At 42.4% G+C, this 20,897-nt stretch overlaps 4 protein-coding genes and 5 non-coding genes across 9 annotated transcripts; all 9 read left to right on the forward strand.

Annotated features, from left to right (window-relative positions):
• Positions 1-976: 976 nt before the first annotated feature.
• Positions 977-4,033, forward strand: LOC116431766 (tRNA N(3)-cytidine methyltransferase METTL6). The gene is made up of 11 exons (XM_031987639.2): positions 977-1,560; positions 1,653-1,798; positions 1,885-2,028; positions 2,116-2,288; positions 2,475-2,531; positions 2,736-2,783; positions 2,975-3,020; positions 3,203-3,259; positions 3,457-3,522; positions 3,713-3,772; positions 3,944-4,033. The coding sequence occupies exons 1-4, from the start codon at positions 1,183-1,185 to the stop codon at positions 2,270-2,272; spliced, it is 825 nt and encodes a 274-aa protein (XP_031843499.1). The 5' UTR covers positions 977-1,182; the 3' UTR covers positions 2,273-2,288; positions 2,475-2,531; positions 2,736-2,783; positions 2,975-3,020; positions 3,203-3,259; positions 3,457-3,522; positions 3,713-3,772; positions 3,944-4,033.
• LOC116431797 (small nucleolar RNA snR60/Z15/Z230/Z193/J17) lies at positions 2,328-2,409 on the forward strand. Its single transcript, XR_004236001.2, has one exon. It is a non-coding gene; the product is annotated as a small nucleolar RNA snR60/Z15/Z230/Z193/J17 (small nucleolar RNA).
• On the forward strand, positions 2,580-2,665 carry LOC116431795 (small nucleolar RNA snR60/Z15/Z230/Z193/J17). The gene has a single exon (XR_004235999.1). It is a non-coding gene; the product is annotated as a small nucleolar RNA snR60/Z15/Z230/Z193/J17 (small nucleolar RNA).
• Positions 2,826-2,904, forward strand: LOC116431798 (small nucleolar RNA snR60/Z15/Z230/Z193/J17). The gene has a single exon (XR_004236002.1). It is a non-coding gene; the product is annotated as a small nucleolar RNA snR60/Z15/Z230/Z193/J17 (small nucleolar RNA).
• On the forward strand, positions 3,059-3,137 carry LOC116431799 (small nucleolar RNA snR60/Z15/Z230/Z193/J17). The gene has a single exon (XR_004236003.1). It is a non-coding gene; the product is annotated as a small nucleolar RNA snR60/Z15/Z230/Z193/J17 (small nucleolar RNA).
• Positions 3,309-3,392, forward strand: LOC116431796 (small nucleolar RNA snR60/Z15/Z230/Z193/J17). The gene has a single exon (XR_004236000.2). It is a non-coding gene; the product is annotated as a small nucleolar RNA snR60/Z15/Z230/Z193/J17 (small nucleolar RNA).
• Positions 4,034-7,018: 2,985 nt separating the features above from the next.
• Positions 7,019-8,020, forward strand: LOC116431777 (uncharacterized). Its single transcript, XM_031987656.2, has 2 exons — positions 7,019-7,086; positions 7,505-8,020. The coding sequence occupies exons 1-2, from the start codon at positions 7,072-7,074 to the stop codon at positions 7,736-7,738; spliced, it is 249 nt and encodes an 82-aa protein (XP_031843516.1). The 5' UTR covers positions 7,019-7,071; the 3' UTR covers positions 7,739-8,020.
• A 1,881-nt stretch (positions 8,021-9,901) lies between these two features.
• Positions 9,902-11,992, forward strand: LOC116431778 (uncharacterized). Its single transcript, XM_031987657.1, has 2 exons — positions 9,902-9,916; positions 10,070-11,992. Exons 1-2 carry the CDS (start codon positions 9,902-9,904, stop codon positions 11,990-11,992), a joined length of 1,938 nt encoding a protein of 645 aa, XP_031843517.1.
• A 5,268-nt stretch (positions 11,993-17,260) lies between these two features.
• LOC116431779 (uncharacterized) lies at positions 17,261-18,967 on the forward strand. The gene is made up of 2 exons (XM_031987658.2): positions 17,261-17,346; positions 17,525-18,967. The coding sequence occupies exons 1-2, from the start codon at positions 17,335-17,337 to the stop codon at positions 18,965-18,967; spliced, it is 1,455 nt and encodes a 484-aa protein (XP_031843518.2). The 5' UTR covers positions 17,261-17,334.
• Positions 18,968-20,897: the final 1,930 nt, after the last annotated feature.

Consider the following 20,897-nt stretch of genomic DNA (forward strand, 5'->3'; position numbering starts at 1 on the left):
TCCGCGATGACCTACATACTACTTGATCGATTAATTTTCCTTTGGCCTCGTTCTGTTCGCAAGTTTTCAGATGGCCGTACATCGGCCGGTAAATATTCGAGTGGGCATGCACGGTGCGGCGATAGAGGACACGTGACAAGGGACCAATTCAGTGGTGTCTAACGTCACGATGATTATGTGTTTACTTCTTAATGTCACTTTCTTGTAGGAGTTGACGATATGTTTGAAGAGTTCGAGCATATATGTAACATTTACAATTACATACAATCACCGTAGCAAATTATCATTAAACAAGCACGTGTTTGCGCAATTCCCTTCGCACATCGAAGGATATTAATTTAATTAAGAGTCTCGAACGAAACAGAATACCCATCGACTAAATTTCAGTCACGAGTAACCCCTTTCAGCACTGTGTCATTGTGTGACAATGCTGTACGCAGCCAGAAAATATTCATTCTGAACGGGGACCGCATATTAATCTGTCGAATAAGTCCGCGCGTGGAATTCATACCAATGACGTCCAATGCCGCTGAGGAGTGACTTGACATTGCCGATAAAAAGTAATGTTAATTAATAGATAGTACACAAATAAGGTTGACACTATTCCAAGGTTAACGCCCTTCAATATTCCACTCTTTGCGACTACAAATTCCGAAATTAAATTTGTTTTTAAATGTAACTAGATTTGTTTCGTATAGTACGATGCACGCTACGACGATCTGTATCGTAACACGCTGTAACGTGAGTATTGCGCGAAAACAATGATCCCACATAATAATATATTATGCAACAAATTTCGCTTCGCTACAGTTCTCTTACAATTAATTCCATTGTGCCCCGTTACAATACGTGAGGCAACGCATAGACCGATTCATATTTTCCCAGACAGTTTTCTAACAATGGCAGCCCTGATGTTACTAGCCTGGGTAATTCCCCCATCGGGCCGGACGTAGTGGGGCTGCAGCCGCGCCACGCATGTCCTCCTCGTTCATTTCCTTTTGGGACGCTAAGGTGGGAGGTTCTCTGCGTAGTTCGCAATTCCGATGGTCGTTTCGTTATATTCCATTCTCGCGTAAATGTTCTGTTCAATTACCATAAAGCACGCTTGTAATTTCGGGGGTATTCGTGGGGCGTACAAGTGGCTTCGTAATTCCCGGGATTATTACTACGGGTTACGCGAGAATGGCTGAATCAATGGAGTCCGGTAACGAGTACGTTGGCCACGTGGCGAAGCGTCTCACTCAAGAGGAAATTGAGAAAATGCACACTCAGAACACGCGGTTGGTTTCCGAGTTCCGTGCTAATCAGCTGGAGAAAGACGCTAGAAAACATTGGGACCTATTTTACAAGCGAAACGACACGAGATTCTTCAAAGATAGACATTGGACCACTAGAGAATTTAGTGATTTGTTGGGTCTGGAAGAGCAGGGAGATCCCAAGGTGCTTCTTGAGGTCGGCTGTGGCGTTGGGAATTTCGTGTATCCGTTGCTTGAAGATGGATTGAAATTTAAACAAATATTCGCTTGTGATTTTTCTCCCAGAGCTGTGGATTTAATGAAGGTAATTATTATATTTCTATGTATTGTAATTATTATATTTCTTGGAATCTTTTCAGCCAAGCACGTGGTTGAACATAATGATACTTTTTTCAGGCGCACACACTGTATGATCCAGGGAAGATGAAGGTTTTTCAGACTGATATTACAACGGAAGATTGTTTCGCGGATGTGGATCTTCCTGTAAATGTAGCGACCTTAATATTCGTTTTGTCGGCTATTCATCCGGAGAAGTTTCGAAGGTAGAAGACCACGCGGAGTCGGCCATTTTTCTTTTTTACCACTGGAAACTTACGGAAGTTTTTACCTTTTTGTCTTTTCCTTCTAGAGTTGTTGAGAATATGTATAAAATTCTTGATAATAAAGGAGTTGTGCTGTTGAGAGATTATGGTAGATACGATATGGCTCAATTGAGATTCAAGCCTGGTCACAAAATTGGTGAAAATTTTTACATGAGACAAGATGGCACGAGGTGCAGTTTTTTTCTCCATTTTGTTAAGGTCTTCCGAATTTTTTGTCTCGAATTACATGCTAACAAAGACTCATTTTTATTTTTCAGAAGTTACTATTTTACCACAGAGGAAATAATAAATCTATTTGAGTCTGCTGGCTTCAAAACTTTAACATGTGACTATGTGCAAAGACGTACTGTGAATTTAAAAGAAAATATTGACGTGGCTAGAATTTTTGTTCAGGGAGAATTTGAGAAACCTTGATAATTTGTATGTAATGGTATGTTTACAATATTAAATAAATAATTATTTTGTGGTTGCAAAATATATGATGATGAGTTCATAGTTCAATTGATTTAGACTGAAAAGTTACAAACTTTCGCCCCTATCTGATATTGTTATGTTATAATATTAATTGTATCATCTGTGACAACAAACTTTCACACATTCACTTCTTATATTTCAGGTAACACTGTAAATTGAATTGTAGCTAAACACTGATATGAACGGATCAACATTATGAGTAAGTTCCCAGATATTTTATATTAAATTATAATGTAATTAAGAATGGTTTGATTTTTTATGATGAGTTCATAGTTCAACTGATTTAAACTGAAGAATACTTGCAATGTCTTTCGCTCCTATCTGATAATTTTCTATAATAATAATATTAATTTTATTTTGCACATAAATAAAAAATTATATAAACATGTATTTTATGTTTTAGAATATCCAGTTGCATTTAAAACTGAAAATCAATGGAGATTGAATTTATGTAAGTATACATTTTAATTTCATTCAAATTAGTTAGTGTAAATATGTTTTTGTGATGAGTTCATAGTTCAATTGATTTAGACTGAAAAATTGCAAACTTTCGCCCCTATCTGATAATTTTCTAGAATAATAATAATAATTTTAGCTTGTACATGAATAAAAAATTATATAACATGTATTTTTATGTCATAGAACACCATTTTCATTTAATGTGAAAATCAATGGAGATTGAATTTATGTAAGTACACATTTTAATTTCATTAGAATTAGTGTAAATATTTTTTTGTGATGAGTTCATAGTTCAATTGATTTAGACTGAAAAATTACAAACTTTCGCCCCTATCTGATATCGTTATGTTATACTATTAATTGTATTATCAGTGACAACAAACTTTCACACATTCACTTCTTATATTTCAGGTAGCACTGTAAATTGAATTGTAGCTAAACACTGATATGAACGGATCAACATTATGAGTAAGTTCCCAGATATTTTATATTAAATTATAATGTAATTAAGAATGGCTGATTTTTTATGATGAGTTCATAGTTCAACTGATTTAAACTGAAGAATATTTGCAATGTCTTTCGCTCCTATCTGACTACGTCTTCATATACCATTGTAAAACATGTTGTCACTAAATACAATAAGTTCATGTCTTTCTCGTTTTCAGCATATGAATGGCCTGACTATGATATTACTCTTGGAGTTCACACGCATATACTTCTTAAATATAGCTGTAAGCATTAATTAAGTACTATTCTTCACATACTTTTGTTGCTTTTAATGTCAATGATGCATGTTATATTTATTTGACATTCAATGATATATATATATACTATATTCGTCACTACCTCTGAGACAAATCAATAGTCTCTAAAAATGTGTATTTTTTATTCAATAAATTATAAACGATTACGTATTTGTAGATAAAGGAACAACATCGAAGCAAAAAATTGTCTGGTGATTACATAAAATTTTGAATGAAGGTAAATAACATTGTTTAAAAAATACGAGTATTGTACTATTGCAATGATGACCCATTAACTGTTCTGATTACCATGATTTCAAATTTATTAGCTCTATCTGAAATTCGATTTGTTTAAATTTTTTTTTAATAAAACATTTTTAAGTAGTAATTTTATATTTTATTTTAACAGATTGCGAATGGAACTTTGATGAAGAAGATGAAATGTGAAACTTATATGTATCAAATGTAAATTAATGAATAAATTAATTTAATAAATTAATCTGCCATTAATGTTTAATACCCAAAATCTGAACGTTATTGTTAAGCTTGCATTTCCTTAGGTACATTCACTTAAAATATTAATATTACATTATTGTACAATAAAAGTACTCTTCAGTTTTCTCCGATTATAATTGAAATTAATGAAATACTAAAGCAAATAATTTTTGCAACAAAACGTATCATCCAGTTTTAAGGTATATTTAGCTTAATTTCGGTTAGATCCCAGAAAATAATTTGATGTATCTCTAAAATACTTTATAAGATATAATAAAGGTAATACATAAAATCTGTTGAACTTTCCTAAGCAGAGAACCATTATGATTTTAAACACTATAAAGACTTGCATGAAGTTAGAGTTCATATCAAATTCATTTGTATTGAAAATAAAATCATACATGAATGACAATCAAATACTATCTAGAAATATAGTAATTGTGAAACTGTATAACGTTCAATGTTCCAAGCGTTGCAGTTCCATTAACAGCGGCCCAACTTCGCCACATTAAAATTCATAAGAAAATATTTAAGGGTGTCGACGTTACGTGCCAAGGAAGGATTTGAAAGCGAAGCCGCTGAGACGAATAAATTGCATCGGGATTATTAATTAGGCAAAAAGATGCCGCGTTCCCATTTCTTTTTGGCGTTGGAACCGAACTGGTCCGTGATGGACTCGTATTTTTTTGATACACAGAGTGTGACTCATTAAATTATTTAAGTACATAAATTAGTGCACGTCTTGGTGATGCTTTATTTTAAAAAATGGCCGTTATAGAACCGGTTAACCCGATAATGAACGACTGATAATTTTTACCGCTCGAATAGACAAACGTTATATCCCGGATGTTTTACCTAATTGGACCTAAAGATACATCTGACAATTAAGTGATAAATAAAACATACAGTTCTTTATTAAAATTTCAACCAATAATTCAGGGAACACTCTCCATGTTCGCACATCGATGTGTGCAACTTGGCTTTTTTCACGCCGAAAGTTTTTGTCTATCAACGCCGGTTATTAACAACGATGAATCATCATTTATAAGCGAAAAATAAAGAATTTCGAATCCAATTTGGAGTCAGATGACATTAGAAATCATTTCGGGTTTTCAAAATTTTTTATAGTTACCCATTAGCATATGCAAACGAAGCCGTCTGATGACAGAGCCCAAGATTCGTAACAAAAACGAGAATTTTTTGTCGATTTGGATTCTCGATGTTCCTTCGTTCTTCAGTGTCGAAAATAAACGAAATAAAACATTCAACAAAGAATCCTCCACTGAAAATCCACAGGAATTGAAAAAAAGGAACGAGGAGATCGGTATGCAAGCGGTCAGTTGGGCAAGCCGTCTAGAACTGGTGACGCGCATGCGCCAAAGAGAGCATTAGGCATTGGCCGGGTTTTCCCCTCGAAATTGAAATTCAAAGCAGCAAGGGCGCGCCCTTCAAACGTAAGAAACGTTTGACATTTGCGTTTCGCACCGAGACAGTGTGGAAACACTAAATCTATCGTCACATGGTATGAATCCTTGAGTTTCACGAACACAAGAATAATTGATAATATTTTTTGTGTTCTTTCATTGCTATTTTGCATTGAAAATAATTTAATGTCCTATCAGTTCTCTCAAATGTGCATATTAACAGGCAACAGTAAAAATCGACTCGTCTTTCTGAAATAATAAATTATTAAAATCAGCGTTACGGCAGTATCTTATACAGTTTTTTTTCAGTAATACAGACTTAGATTTTATAGTAAGTGGTAAAAAACGGATCTAGCAGAAAATATTTCAATTTAAATTTGTAATATGCAAACCATCAAAAATTTTGTTTCATTCGATAAGTATTCTTTAACGTGCTCGCTAGCTGCACGAAATACATGTTCAAATTAGCAATTCCAATCAAACTATTCCGGATTTAAAAGTCTTTCTCCTTTTTGGATACGGCATTGTGTCACTCTTTTGCATATCGCCTTTCTTTCGTACTTCATCCCGCTGCAGGAAATACTAATTTAAAAATACAATCACTCCAGAAGGTTCCTTACCACTAGTATGCCCAGTGATTAACCAACAAAAAATTCCGTACTGAATTTTATTGTTTTCCTTAAAGCAGACTAACCTTCCTTATTGACCAGTGTTCCAGAAATGGCCCCGCTGAAAAATATCCGCTTTCCCTGTAATCGTAAATGAGCATATATACTTTTTCTTCGCAGAATTTATATGACCGATACTTTGAACAATATTATCGACATAATATTACCTGCTGACTTGAATTAAAGCTAAAAATATAAAATGACTCAAAGAGGCCCATTTCAGATTTCTTCTTCCATGAATGTTCAGAAGGTACGTATCCTATCTTTGAAAAATTACTGATAAGTCGATTCAGTAATATGTAAATTGAATTATAAACGAAACGGAATCACTGTAAACTCACGCTCGAAATTTGTATCAGTGGCTACAAATTGATCGATTTGTCTGCTCGGTACTTCTACCGTTAAACGTGGCGGCTAGTCTCTGCATCCTAGCGCAATGTGTAGTAGGTGTCGTTTGATTATTATCAAAGGTTCATGGAACTCGTCGCAATTGTATCGCGACGGATACGGCTAGTGTTACGTCGTATGTGGTAAAACACTTTCGTCCGTATTTGGCCGATTGCCAAGGTCCCTTGCTTCACCCGCGTGTCGTGCATCGGAGGTTGTACACGAGTCTGTATCGGAATACGTGAACGAGATTCCTTAGCAGACCTCGACGTCGTCCGCGGACGACGTCGACGGGCACACGTACACGGGTTACGTATGCGGCTCCGTAAACAATAGGACGTGTAACAACCCTATGCAACATCCACCGGCTCACGCACACACGTGCCGGCCGGTGAACACACAGACGACTGCTTTATCCTCGTACGTTGATCAATCGGCGAATGACGCGCATAGGACGATCTGTCCGCCAGGTATATAAAGGTATCCACCAAAAAGCAGAAGCATCATTCAGTTCCAGTTGAACACAGAAGCTGATCTCGAAAGCTCCACCAAACCCAACAACCATGAAGTGCTTCGCCGTAAGTACATCGAGTATACTTCTTTGACGTAGAGTAATTGCATCTTGTGGTATTGTACATTGGATCTCTAGACTAAGCAACACTTTCAATATGAAATATATTACAATTGGACAAGCATTGTTTATAATTCGTCATCATCAGTAAGGGTACTGATTTTGAAACATTTCTGTGACTTGGAATAATTGTAACTTCAAACATGTTATTTTTGACATTGACTGATAGAAATAAAATTTCTTTCGATCTTTAGAACTCATAGTGAAGAAAAATATCGGCTTTTTCTCTATTTCTTGTTAAATCTTTTATCGACTTTTTTAGTTTCTAAATATTCCTATATGGTTAATTGCAATAAGATGCTCGGCAAGTTTTTGCGATTCAGTGAAAATCATCGATCTACGGAACTATTACTTTTCGTTTCTAGGCAATCGTCCTTTTCGCTCTCTTCGCCATTGCTTTCGCCGAAGAGAAACCCGCTGAAGCCGAAAAACTCGAGCCCGTGGCGGCGATCGCTGCTGCAGATACGCCTAGAGACAAGAGGGGCGTCCTGTTGAGCTATACTGCACCAATCTCGTACACCGCCTATTCTCCGTACACGTATGCCCTCCCATACGCTTACCGCAGCTACCCTTACTACTACAACAACTACTACGTCTAAACGATTGATGCTGGAACCGATACCGAGGAACCACTGCGATGAAGATTTAGGAAATGATCATGGCAATTGCGAGGAATTCGACCGATCCGCATGGACTACTTCACCTTAATTAAACGAAACTGGAGAACAATAATCGCAAACACTACAGTCGAGCAAAATTTCCTGACCACCGTTATAATAATATCAATGTCATTTCCAATGCAAATACTTTTCGATGTAACCACTGGTAAAAATGTTTTCTTGTGTATCACAATCTTAAATATACAATCTAATTAATTTCAATTTTGTATTATGTGTCATACCCCCCTGTCAAATAACGAGTCATAAGCGATAAATACCTTAATATTTTAAATAAATCAGTCGCATGAACTTAGATAGCTACTTAGATACAATGAATAATTAATAAAGATGACTTAATATAAATCGTCCAGCAGTAAACCATTATTCAAAGTAAGACCCAATCGGGTGATCCAGGCGAATATTCGTTAGCCGTAGTACCCACGTGTTTAGCAACCGATATCTCCAAATTCCATCTGTATCTGGTACACATGCAAATCCCATAAGCTCCATAATAGCGAACGTATTAGCGATGCATCTGCAGTTTCATCTTTAATACGAGAACACAGCGGAAAGTGTCGGGCACGTTGCAGCATCGGCCACTTCCTGTCGCGAAGTGGCGAACAGAAACGAATGACGCCATCAAGCACAACCTGCCAGCATAGTTCTAATATATGCCACCATTTAGGCGACTATATGAAATCATAGGGGAAGACAGAACACTCGCGATAGTGGCGTCTACGTATGCATTTCCCATTTCCATTTGCTTCGGGGACTGTTCATGCATAAAAATGGCGACCCATCGAGATCCTGCAGGCAATCTGTCAAGGCTTCACAGGCAGCCACGTTTAAATTGTGGCAGAAATAGAACACGTTGAATTTCAAGGACGAACCGTGACTTTCCACAAGCGTGAAAAAAAACTACTTGAATGTAACGCCGGCCGAGTTACTTAACCGTGCTTGATTGAGTGCATCCAAATGCGATCATGTAACAGACGGTCCGTTCGTATTGTTTTATGGAATACGGGCGCCTGCCATTTACGCGTAATCTCGAATTACACAATACGAATATATCACTATGAATGAACACTTATTCCGTATTCTCCGGGACTTGATGACTTTAAGTACTTTCACTGAGGCTTCGGCGGATATGGACGTGACGGGAATGATAGGAGCTTCCCACAGCCGCGAAATGCCTTTTGGGTACTCGACGGAAGTTAGGCTGACGTATCTGATTTTCCTAACGAATCAGTGACTTCTACAGGAAACAGGTTTTTTAGGATAGATCTAATTAATTGCAATGGCTTCCGTAACATCGGAATTTTTCTCCCCATTCAAGTATATACGCATTAACCACTTGCGCTGGAAAGACATGCTACGCACATCATAATGTTTTTATTTCAAAATTGCCAACGACATATTATACATGTCGATAGTCTTATTAGATTACAAATTCCAGATTGTTTTGAAATCTACCACTGTGTACAAAATTATTAATAAACAAAATTAATGTACATTATATGATAGATGAAGACAAAATTCTTCGCGCAACATCCTGGCCAGTCCTTGAATTCGTTGCCACCGCAAATGGTTACAGTTTGATAATAGTCATAGCAAAAATCATCACTCTTGAAATCTAATAGGTCAATGATTCAATAAATATCGATTTATCTGATTCTTGATTAAATCATCAGTAGCTACATTCGTAATTCTAACGAATTGTTAGAAAAGTCTCAGGCGATGGGCAACGTTGCGTTTCGTCAATCGTATATTATGCAAATCGATGAAATTTTGGAACAGCTGTGAGAGGACGATACTCTACATCGATATGTGTAACATCACCGATCCGTAACAGCATTGCCTAAGTGTGATCGATGAAAGTCAGCAAGAAAGTCTATTGTAATTCGTGGATGGTCGCGACCCGACTGTATTTATACATGTGCAGGTATGGCCGTGGTCTTAGTCGGCTTGTCCATCCTTGAACGAATTAGTTGTTTTCTGCTCCGGTGCTCCGGTTAAATGTCCGAGAATCTCGCGGCCAGTAGAATTCTAGCATAGGAAGCGTGTCGTTGGTGCAGTGACAAGTGCGAATATCGGATAACTACCATGAAGTTCCTTCTGGTGAGTAAACACGGTAAACCGAAACAATAGTAATTAAATCAGCTGGAACGTTTTCCCCAGGTGTTGAAGTGTCCTAGTAGATTGCTACTCGCTACCACATTTTATGATTTCCTCACTGCGAACGCGGTCATCGTTATCTTATTTCCTGTTTAGGTGACTTGCCTGCTAGTTACGGGCTGCTTAACCGTCAAAGCTGAAGCCGGAATCGAGGAAGCCGGGGAGAAGCCGGAGATTACGAAGCTGGAGCTGGTGGACCTCGGAGAAGGAAAAAGCGACATCGACGTCGAAGACTCGGATGTTCAAAGAAAAAGGGACTCGGGTTATTCATACAGGAGACCCAGCGGTTTCACAGCGACCACGAGATCCCGTTTTCAAGTCGGACAGCCCGGGCACAGAGGACGCATCGTGAACAGACATCCTGCCCAAATAAACAGACCTGTTACGAAGTACGGTCCACCCGGCTATCAGAATCCGTCTCCATCGAGGCCGGGCTCGCAAAGTCAACAGCATCGAGACAAATTACAATTCCACGGTCATTTCGGTCAACAGCATTCGAGCAACTTTGATAGCAGGCCGAGCGGTTTGCAGGAGCAAGGAGTTCCGAGTCCAATTAGACAAGTCGATTTCGTTGAGCCTAGTCCGATAGCCAGCCAGAACAACGAACCGTTCGCATCGCACACGGCGAACTATTTGCCGCCCCAGAATCAGAAACTGCCCGGTTACACGCAGTCACAGTTGTTCGCTCAGTCGCAGAACCCTGTGGACAACGGGCAAGGTCAATTATCCAATTTCCAAAGTCAAAACATCGTGCAGCCGCAGTCGCAACTGTCGGACGCGGCCATTTTCCTCACTCAAAACGCCCATGCCATACAACAGCTATACGGCGCGCCACCGAACGAACAAGATTTCGCGCCGAACGACGCTCCGTTTCCGGGTCAAACGAATCAACTACCGTTGCCGGTCGGTCAATTCGAAAATCTCGAGAGCAGCTCGCAAAATCCCCTAGATTTCCCTGGCAACCTGCCGTCGTACGCCTCCGGAACTCTCAGTGCCCAGGAAACCCTGGAACAGATTCAATCCCTCGAAAAGGATCGGTTGATCGTGCAGCTACAACGCGCGCTCGCCAGCCAGTCCCAGGTGCAGAACACGGACGTAGCAGGAAGGTACGCTCAAAATCAGCCGGGCTTCGTTCAGAGTCAAGATCTTCTGGCTTCCATCGGACAGCGAATGAAGATTCATGGTTTAAACGCGCAACCGAGTACCGTAACGGTCGTGCCCGGAAGTACCACTTTCAATCAATCACCTTTTTTGCCAGGGACAACGATCAGTCCAGGGCTACCGCTTAACTACGGAGTTACCACCACTATTCAGCCCCCAACGACCACCGCAACGACAACAACGACCACCGTGCAGCCTCCTCAATCTGCCAAAGGTGATGGGACAACGCAGGTTAGTTCCTCCGTACCTGCGACTGCTCTATCGCCCAGCGCAGGTGTTCCAGTGTACGCTGGCTTCGTACCGACCCTGATCGCCGGCACGAACTTCGTTTCGAACATTCCGACTTACGGTCCTAGCTTCTTCGCACCAGGCACCGTTACATCCGTCCAAACGTCTGGCTCCTCGCCCACGCATTTCGGGCTACCAATCCCCACGAACCAGAAACCTGTCACAACGACCACGCCGTCGTCGACACCCTCGTCGACCCCGTCGATCCCTTCGACCGTCCGGCCAAGTGCTCCTTCATCTCCGCCGCTCAACGCGCTCCCTCTTCCCGTGCACCCCGTCGCGACGCCGCTGCATCCGGTGGTGACACCTCTTCACCCGGTGACACCTTTGCAACCCGTGTTACCTGCCACGACGGGCCACGTACAACCAGCGTCGACAGCTCATCCGACGTATGGTGTCCAAACACCGGTGATCAATCCGTTCCTGTACAAGCCCGTCAAACCTGTCTACCCGCTCTATTATTACCCGAACGTGGCGTATCAGCTGCACAAGCCCACGATCCCGACTTACCCGTGGAGCTACGCGCCGACCTACGCCACGCAAGCGAAACCGGCCCAAATATGGAAGTGACGTGGCTAGTCAGTTCCCTCGCGACCGAGCAAATCCGTAACCCGACTCTACCCTTATCGAGACTGACTGTTTATCCGCGTGGAAAAGAGAGAGAGACCGAGCGAAGAAAGTAATCGGCGCCACTGGAGCAATGTCGCGGTCACGATGACACAGTTTCGAACTAGACTCGGCCGCTCTCGATGTCCGACGTCACACCGACGCCACGCTGGCTTAATAAGTGGCGACGTGTAATTAGCGTGGAATGCCAGTTGCGCACCGATCGTTCTAAATTCGCGTTATCTTGCCGATAACAATCGCGCGACCCATTACGGGCACGATCGTTCGCTTGCGCGGCTGTGGATACTGGGAGACGCGTTTCATTTCCGATCCTTAGTACTGTTCGAATCATCCTTCTTTTACTCTTTGATTTTATTTTTTTCTTTATGGATTCCTATGAAATTAGCGTAATTGGTAAATGGTGCTTCCAATCGTTTATTAGAGTAATCATGGTTTTCGTAAACGTACGATGTGGGATAAACGGTGAACTACTTAACACTTGGATGATTTTTATTTATGTAGGTCAATGTGATTTTATTCAGTTCTGTATATACGCTACTGGTTCTATTTATTACCTTGAATAAATATTTTTTTACTACCTACACATGGTGTATTTCACTTTTAACCCTTGACTTTTCACTTTTAGCTTGGAGACCCTGCCGATGGTTCAGTCTCAAAGAGGCCCCACCGGCATATTGTATAGATACGGAGAATATTTTTAGAACGATGAAATTGAATTTGAATTTATATGCTTCTACATCGATATAGTTTATACAATGATGATTCTATATTAATTGATAAACCGAAACTTTCATAAAGCTGTGACGTCATTTCACCGGTTATGGGTAAAGCCGAACATTTTCTCGAGGCAATAATCCGCGCCGAGCGTGACCGTCGCGACGTCATGGAAAGTTCATCGCACAGGAACCGACTGTCTCCACTTCCGGCGAGCGAACCGTGAAACTCTCACCGAATCGGCAATAGACGTGCGATCGATCTGTCACAACGCGATCGTGACCTCGAAAGCCGTTCGATAATTCTAGCCACTGTTAACCTGGCCAGATTACTTGGATAATACTAAGCATACATAATACGGCTATCCTCGGCGGGTTTACACCTTTTTGTGAATTTCCTAACCTCTGGCGGCGTTCCTACCGTGTTTGCTGGAAATTTTGCAAGTTTAACATCGACGTGCTCCAGTTTCAACGAACTGTTCTTTTCGAGGCACACTGGGCTACCTACATACAACTTTTGGAAAGGCGCCGGCATTATTTATATTAACCCTCTGTCCTATGATTTATTTATTGACTATAATCCACACGACTACTTTGTTATTAATAGTTTATTAAAAATAAGAGGAAAATTCTAAGTGTCTAGATGTTAATTTTAGACATCTCTGGAACAATTGAAGACAGCACGAAAATACCTCAAGTATTATAAATACCAAAGCATACAGTCACGCCTTTCTGTTTTTATTATTATTACTTACACCCACAGTCGGTGGGGGCAATCGATACCCAGCGGCCTCGATGGCAGACCCAAGAACCTGGAAAACACGGCAGCTGCTCCGTCAGCGGTTTCATCGCGAATTAGTCCGTGCGATTAGGGGCTCGGTTCGGAGTTAGACCAGTTCGCTGATCCGTTCGTCGATGACACCGCGACATGGCTCAACGCGACCACGAAAACTGAACCGAAGCCTCGTGTCGACCAAGTTAAGAAAGTAAAGCGGCGAACCAGCTTGCAGGATTATACCGCTAAACGTACCAGATTCCCGCGGATACTCGTCGAACTGGTATAATTGCACGAGAGGAGCGACCATATCCCATTTTCTGTAAAAGAGCCGCGCCTCGAGCGGTGAAAAAAAAGGTGAAGAATAGGCGAACGACAGTTACGAAGAAAGACGACAAGGGACACACGCACGCGCGCAGGAAACCAGGCTGTCAACTCACTTTCCGCGACTGACCCGAATCTCATCCTTGTTTTCGTTTTAACGCGACTCGCGCACTTTTACCGTATGTACTGCGTAGCAAGCTCGACTGGGATTTCATAGTTTTAGATCGACGGATAAGCCGGAAATAAATAACTCGGATTCTCTATCTTCCAGTTGGCAGGTAACCGCGGTCGGAACCCGTTGATTAACATGCGACTTCTTTTCTTGTCACGTTTATTAGCTTATTCCCGCACGTTGTGTTTAGTTACGTATACATATGATATTCTGACTGAAATTTTGATTTCTTACTAACATAGAGTTTGTGTATTTATTGTAACCAATATAAAGATATGTATTTTTTAGTCTTTCTTTGTATATTATGTATATCTACGAAAATTATGAATGTCTGTAAAAATCTATGAATCGTAAAACATTTTTACAAATAGCATGGGTGAGAAGAGGGGTTAGAAGGTTAAAAATATGATTACATCGATATTACTTCCTTGAAATTGCATTCTTGAAATTTCTTAAAGATCCCTTGCTAATGAACTCTTAATGTGCCGGAACGAAGGTATGTCGAGCATTTTTTCTGGACATTAAGGAGTTATTTACGATATCGTTACTCAATAAGACAACGCGTGCCTTTTAACGCGAACGCGGAGAATGTAAATACTTGGATCTCACTTGTTCCGTATGCAAATGATACGGTTCATTCAGGAGCGCTTCTAATTTTGAGCGAAATCTCACGACCATTGTTCCGGACAACGGTTCGTAGCGTATTCCCCTGCGGAAGTGTTTAACAAAGAATACCGGTTCCAGAATTGTTAGTAATTACTACTTTTACTTTTTTAAGTGACGCACGATATGCCGCCGTCGTATATCATCGAGATCTTGTGCAATTAAGTTATTAGTAAACTAACAGCGGTCATACTTTCCTCAACTACATGTATGTATCCCAGAATAACGTTTAATTGTCAGCTGTTAGTTTCCCATACTTACCGTTGGTTGTCGCAAAAAGTGTAAAATTGATTCTGCGCTTCTTAACAGTATAGAATTAACTTAATCCTTGTATAATCTATATACTGAAAGCTGCAAACTTGCAATACTACCAAAGTAATTGCAATAACTTTCTCTGCGTATTTAACCAAGAAAAATATTTATAATTAATCGACCGTGTTTCTCCTTTTATATTCGCTGAGACTATAACAAGTTTATAATTTATGTAACGTAAGCAATTTATCGCAGATCACAATTCCTGATACGAACGTTTACGAGCCTTTATGCATTGCAACGGTTGCCCTGAATTTTATACAATCATCATTTTCTTGGCTATATATTTCTTGCTTTCGACTAGTTCTTTTAACAAAAAGTTTCGCGTTGAACGCGTTGAGCGTGAATGGCCCCAAGTGCAAAAAGGATAGTTCGCTGGCCGAACGGTGTGGATTCGGACTTTCGTTGATCCATGAATACCTGAAAGGCCGGCTGGGAACAATGGCTCCCTGCGACCCACGAGTGAAAGTAAAACGAAATCAATCGGTATTTTCAGCCGTTTCAGATCGTTGACACGACAGATGGAAGGCGTCGTCCACCGCTTCGTATCACGCAAAATTCTGCCGAGCCTCTCACGGTCTGGGTTTTCTGCAACTCTGTCTTTTAATTCTCCCGTTTGTGACAGGAGTATACCAGTGTGGAAATAAGATAGCAAGAACGCCTAAATCTTCGTCACTTTTTGCCGGCTGTTCCTGCATTTCACTTTCCAGGATCGAAACTACTTTCAGCGGATTGTAACAGCGGAGCGTGTCCAGATCGGACACCACACCTTCTCCGCGCACCTTTCATATCGACGCACATCGTGGGTTTAATTGATAAACGGCGAAGAAATTACTGCTTTCGTTGACGACAGATCCTATTCCCCCGAATAAAATTTCACGAACGTAATTGCTGGCATTCTTTGCAATCAATGAAGCTCGAGTTAGAAAAACCGCCGGCGTGGTTCGCACGGTGAAAAGAAATCAGTAGTAACAGCCCCAAGTTTTTGCGTCCCGCTAACCTTAAGAAACGGCGAAATAAAGGTTCTTTTGCAATTAGACATCGAAAAAACGGCTGCAAATTGATTTCCTTGCATTCCTCGCGCAAGATTTCGACCCGACCTACATCACTCGGAATTATGACTAATTGCGAATCCTGATTGAATCACATCCCCCGACACGAAACAGTTTTTATTTCGCGAACGGGCATCGTTGTAATTGGTAGGCGGTGTTCGACGCGGCACCGAATGTATTCATTAAACAAGAAAGAGCGAGCATCGCGTTCTAAAAAACAAATAGGAACGACGAGGCCGAACGAAATTGTTCGTAATAGCTTGGCGCTCGCTGGGTCGCCCGAGACTCCTTTTCCGGGAAAAGAAACCGAGTCGCCTTCCTCGAAGAAAATAAGCCTTTTACCAGACGATTTGGCGAATTGCACAGCAACGGATACCCGCCGCCCTGGCAGGCGTCCAATTATCTTCCAGGAAGAAGACGTAATTGCCATAAGCAAAGTGGATGCAACGGCGTTTCAAAACTAATTAACGAGGACCGGCGTGTGTCTTCTGATATGGTGCGCTTTCTTCGGCGATACCGCGCGCGAGAAGACGTGGGCGACACTGGATAGAAGTTGGTACACGCTTCACGGAAACGTGTACGCTTTTAAGAACTCCTCAACGCGGAGCATAGCAAACGTTTCGTATCATTTCGTGTCGTTCCAAGTTTCGCACGAGATTTAACCCCGGTAATTATGCACTTCCTGCATCGGAGTGCAGCTGTAGAAAACGCGTCCAACATCGTTCAACGTATCTCTCCTCTGACGTGGAAACGTTGGCGCTCGATTTTGCGATCCCCCGTCATGAATGAAGAGTTCCGCGAACGAGCGTACACGGATCCAATTAGCTACCCTATCTACGTCCCATCGACATTGTCTGAACGAGGAAACTTCGCCTCCTTCCCTTCCTATCACGGGAGAGCGCCGACTTCCCCGAAAGGAAATTCCTCGTCGCGAGCCGGTGGTGAACAATACACGATAAATATCGATCCTGGTCACTTTTACCCAGCAGGGCAGCTCTCGTTTGCGAGCTTCTCATCTTTCGATATATTTCAGCCACGGGTCGCGCTCGCGGCCGACCGAGCGCGCTGCGCGGCGAAGGTGGTGGTGAAGCTATGTACCAGCGCGGGGAGACTCACCTTCACCTAGACCTTTCTTTCGCCGTATAAGAGGGGATCTGTATATAAAAGGTCTCTTCTGGATAGCAATGGCACCAGAAACCACAATTTCACTTGCATACCCGGTTGCCGCTTGACCACGAGAAATAGCGAGCGGGATAGTCACATTTTGAGCCAGCATGCGGTCGTTAGTAAGTGTCGCAGATCGTTTCTAATTAAATCGAATATTATTTAAACAGTCCACTCTTTAGTGAAATCAGTATTCTACCAATAATATTTACAAACAACCAAACTCGAATTTGAATGTTTGTAATTTTTACTCGTGTAAACACTTTACACTTCAATTTCACGTGGTTTAATTTTTTGCAGATATTACTAGGACTCACAGTCCTCGTCGTTTCAACGGTCTCCTGCAGGGAAACTAGGGGAGAGAAACGGCAATTCAGGCTGCAACTGAAAGGCAAGCGAGGTGTCAGCGATTATTCCGGGGGTTATTCCTCCGGAGGAGGATCATCTTACAATTCGCCACTTCAGTCGAGCTTGAGTTCTGGATACAGCTCTGGAGGATCTCTGGGAGGATATTCTTTAGGCCACTCTGCAGGTGTTCAAAGTCTACAAGGTTTGGGAGGTTCCCTAGGACACGGTTCTTCGGGATACTCCTTAGGATCATCCGGAGGTCTCAGCTTGGGTTCTGGTCTTGGCCATGGATTGAGCCTTCAAGGACTGTCTTTGGGAGGAGGAGGAGGAGGTGGACATCTTTCCCAAGCTTCGTACTCGGCACCCAGCATGACTAGTTACTCCGCCGGAGGTGGTGGTAGTGGAGGAATCGCCTTGTTCACCCCTGCAGCGAAAAATGGACCAGTCACTTTTGGAGCGGGTGGCGCCTCCGCAGGTAGCTCAGGAGCTAGCTACTCAGCCCCATCTTACGCATCAGGAGCCCAAGGACTGTCAGCCTACGGTGGAGGATCGTCAGGAGGCATCAGTCTGCAATCAATGCTGGGATCATCGCATGGATCCTCGTATAGCCTTCCATCCGCATCTTTAGCCTCGCTAGGAGGATCCTCGGGACTCTCTGTACAATACTCTCCAAGCTCGTCTCATTCCGTCAGCGGAGGCTTAGTGATAGATTCATCGTCGCTGGGTAAAGGTTCCTCTGGCTCTTCCCTCGGTAGCAGTGGGTCCAGTAGCTACACAATCCCGGTAGCTTCGGGATCTCACGGGTTATCTAGTTTGTCTAGTTCCGGCGGATCAGCGAGCTACTCGTTGCCGGTATCTTCTGCATCCTCGGGCAGCCATGTCAGTTTCTCTGGTGGCTCCGATGGGTCCAGTTACTCTCTTCCCTCTTCTTCCGGTTCGTCTTCATATTCTTCCGGATCCAGCCCCAGCTATTCGAGCCCAAGCGTCACTTACTCTGCTCCTAGTTCCGGCTACTCTTCTTACAGTGGTTCTTCCAGCTATCCAAGCCAAACCGTTACCTACGCTACTGGCGGCTCAAGCGGGGGCTATTCCGGTCCTACGGTAACCTACTCCGGCCCCGCATCTAGTTACTCCAGTCCTTTAGCCAGTTATTCTGGCTCAGGATCCAGTTACTCCAGTCCTAGCTCGAGTTACTCTGGCTCTTCCAGCAGCTATTCTGCCGGTTATTCGGCGCCATCCACATCTTATTCCAGCCCAGCAGAGTCTCAAGGATCCTACTCGAATTTGAGTCCCAGATACGTTGGTTACTCCGCGGCGAAAAGCTACGAAGGTTTGAGTTCTACCGGGAACAAATACGACACGATTTCCTATTCGAGTCCCAGTGCGAAATATTGAACCCACATGAAACGCATTTCCCAGCAACTCCGTCGGAGTACGATAGTGTATCGACAACCGGCTCGCCTGAGACACTCTTAGACAAGTTATCCGTGGCACTCGATTTAGCGTACTTAATTTATAATAATGTTATTAGCATAATTATTATATTTAAGAGATCGTTTTTATATTTATAATCCTGTTACTTGCTTCGCAGTTCCGTTGTGTATGCATCGTCATTGTGATGTACGTCACGTAGCTTTATACCATTCCTTTTGTAATAAAGTGAGTCTTTTTTTATATAAACCACTGAACGTCTCTTGACACTCCTCGAACGAATCGCGAAGTTTCGGGCGTCATCGAAACTGCAGCGCGCATCGCGTATCGGAGAGCTTTCACTCGGCCATGCTCGCGTCGTTAATTATGTAGGATCGACGGGATCGTACGAGATACTGTGGATCAGAAACGCGAACGAATTCTTCCTCCTTTCGATCAAGAAACGCGAGGTCTCAAATTCCCCCGCTGTTGATTAGAAAAAAAATTCATCCATTCTTCGTTCGAATTCGAACGAAACTTCTCGAGCACTTGATTGCATCCTAAATGATTCAGCGAGTCACGTTGCACAGATTATCTTCGACGAACACGTCAAAGCCGTCACGATCGGTACAATTTTTCTGTATCAACGCTGATTTCATCGTGAAAGTTATTAGCCATGGGTAAAAGGAAAAGGGGAGCGGTAGCCCACGTGTTACATTAATGACGGCTGCGAGGACCGCTCTGAACACATAAAAAGAGGATCACTTTTACCCCAAGGCCAGGCACCGGCGAAACGGGCGGGATTCCTTTCTAAAGTTTTGTTCTTTTTGGGAAAGTATCCACTGGCCGGTGTCCCTCCGCACCCCGGCGTACGCTGCGTGGTTATTGGTTGTGCTCGTCCGCGGACCGGTTTAACGTGATTCATAAGGGAACTGTTCCTTTTTCTCCGTTGCCCTTATTCCTACGACACTAACGGTAAATATCCGTGCCCGCCACCTGGTATAATACCGCGATATTTCCTTGCTCCGCGGAAGCGACTATCCGCCGGCGCGTTTACACGGATACCTAATTGCTCCGCGTTTCATTTAGCCCCGGGAAAACGGCTCCTTTGAATTACGGGCCTTCTTAGCAGCGTAATTTGTTGCATTCCCTTCTTTATTAATGGCGTTAGGAGGCTCTGGGGTCTCCCGCGGAGCGGTGGGATTAAAAGTTCCTGGGTTAAATTAGTTCTGAAACTCCTGTAATTTTACTGTCTTCGCGAAAAGGTAGTCGGCACCGGTCCCGTGCCGTGTTGATCTAGAACTCTCCGCGCCGGGACGAGTATCGAAGTTTCCGTGCGACTGAAGAGCTCCATCGGGGCCACAGGAGATCCCGACGGAGCTCCCGGGCGCCGTTTACCCGTCAGGCTTTCCTGGGGACGCAAATATTTAAAACTTTACACTGGGCGACGGGAACGAAAAGAGCCGAGTAACCGGCTGGCAAGCGCGTATTATCGTACGATGGTGGAACCTTATCTCGGATCTGGGTCAGGATAACTTTAAATCAGGTACCTACTCGCTAGATTTTGGCTTGGGATACTGGATTTTCGATGTGTTTCAAAAATAACGATGATTATTCTGTTGTAGGAGTTAACTATGATTTAATCCTTTATTCGGAAGTATAATCAAAATAATGTAAAAAGTATTCATTAATCTTTCTTAGATAATAACGATGAAAAGAATATTCGCATTTTTCGTACAACATGCTGCTTCGTGACAAACGATTTCTATAAAACCTGTGAGCCATAAGTTCCATTCGATAAGTCTCGACTCATTTATTTGTTTTTCTCTGAACATGTGCCATACCTTTTTATTCGGTACTTTTCCTAAACGAATACAAAAATAATTGGTACTCATTAATATCTATTCATCAATAA

The sequence above is a fragment of the Nomia melanderi genome, chromosome 3, assembly GCF_051020985.1.
Source record: "Nomia melanderi isolate GNS246 chromosome 3, iyNomMela1, whole genome shotgun sequence".
In the NCBI taxonomy this organism is placed as follows: Eukaryota; Metazoa; Arthropoda; class Insecta; order Hymenoptera; family Halictidae; genus Nomia; species Nomia melanderi.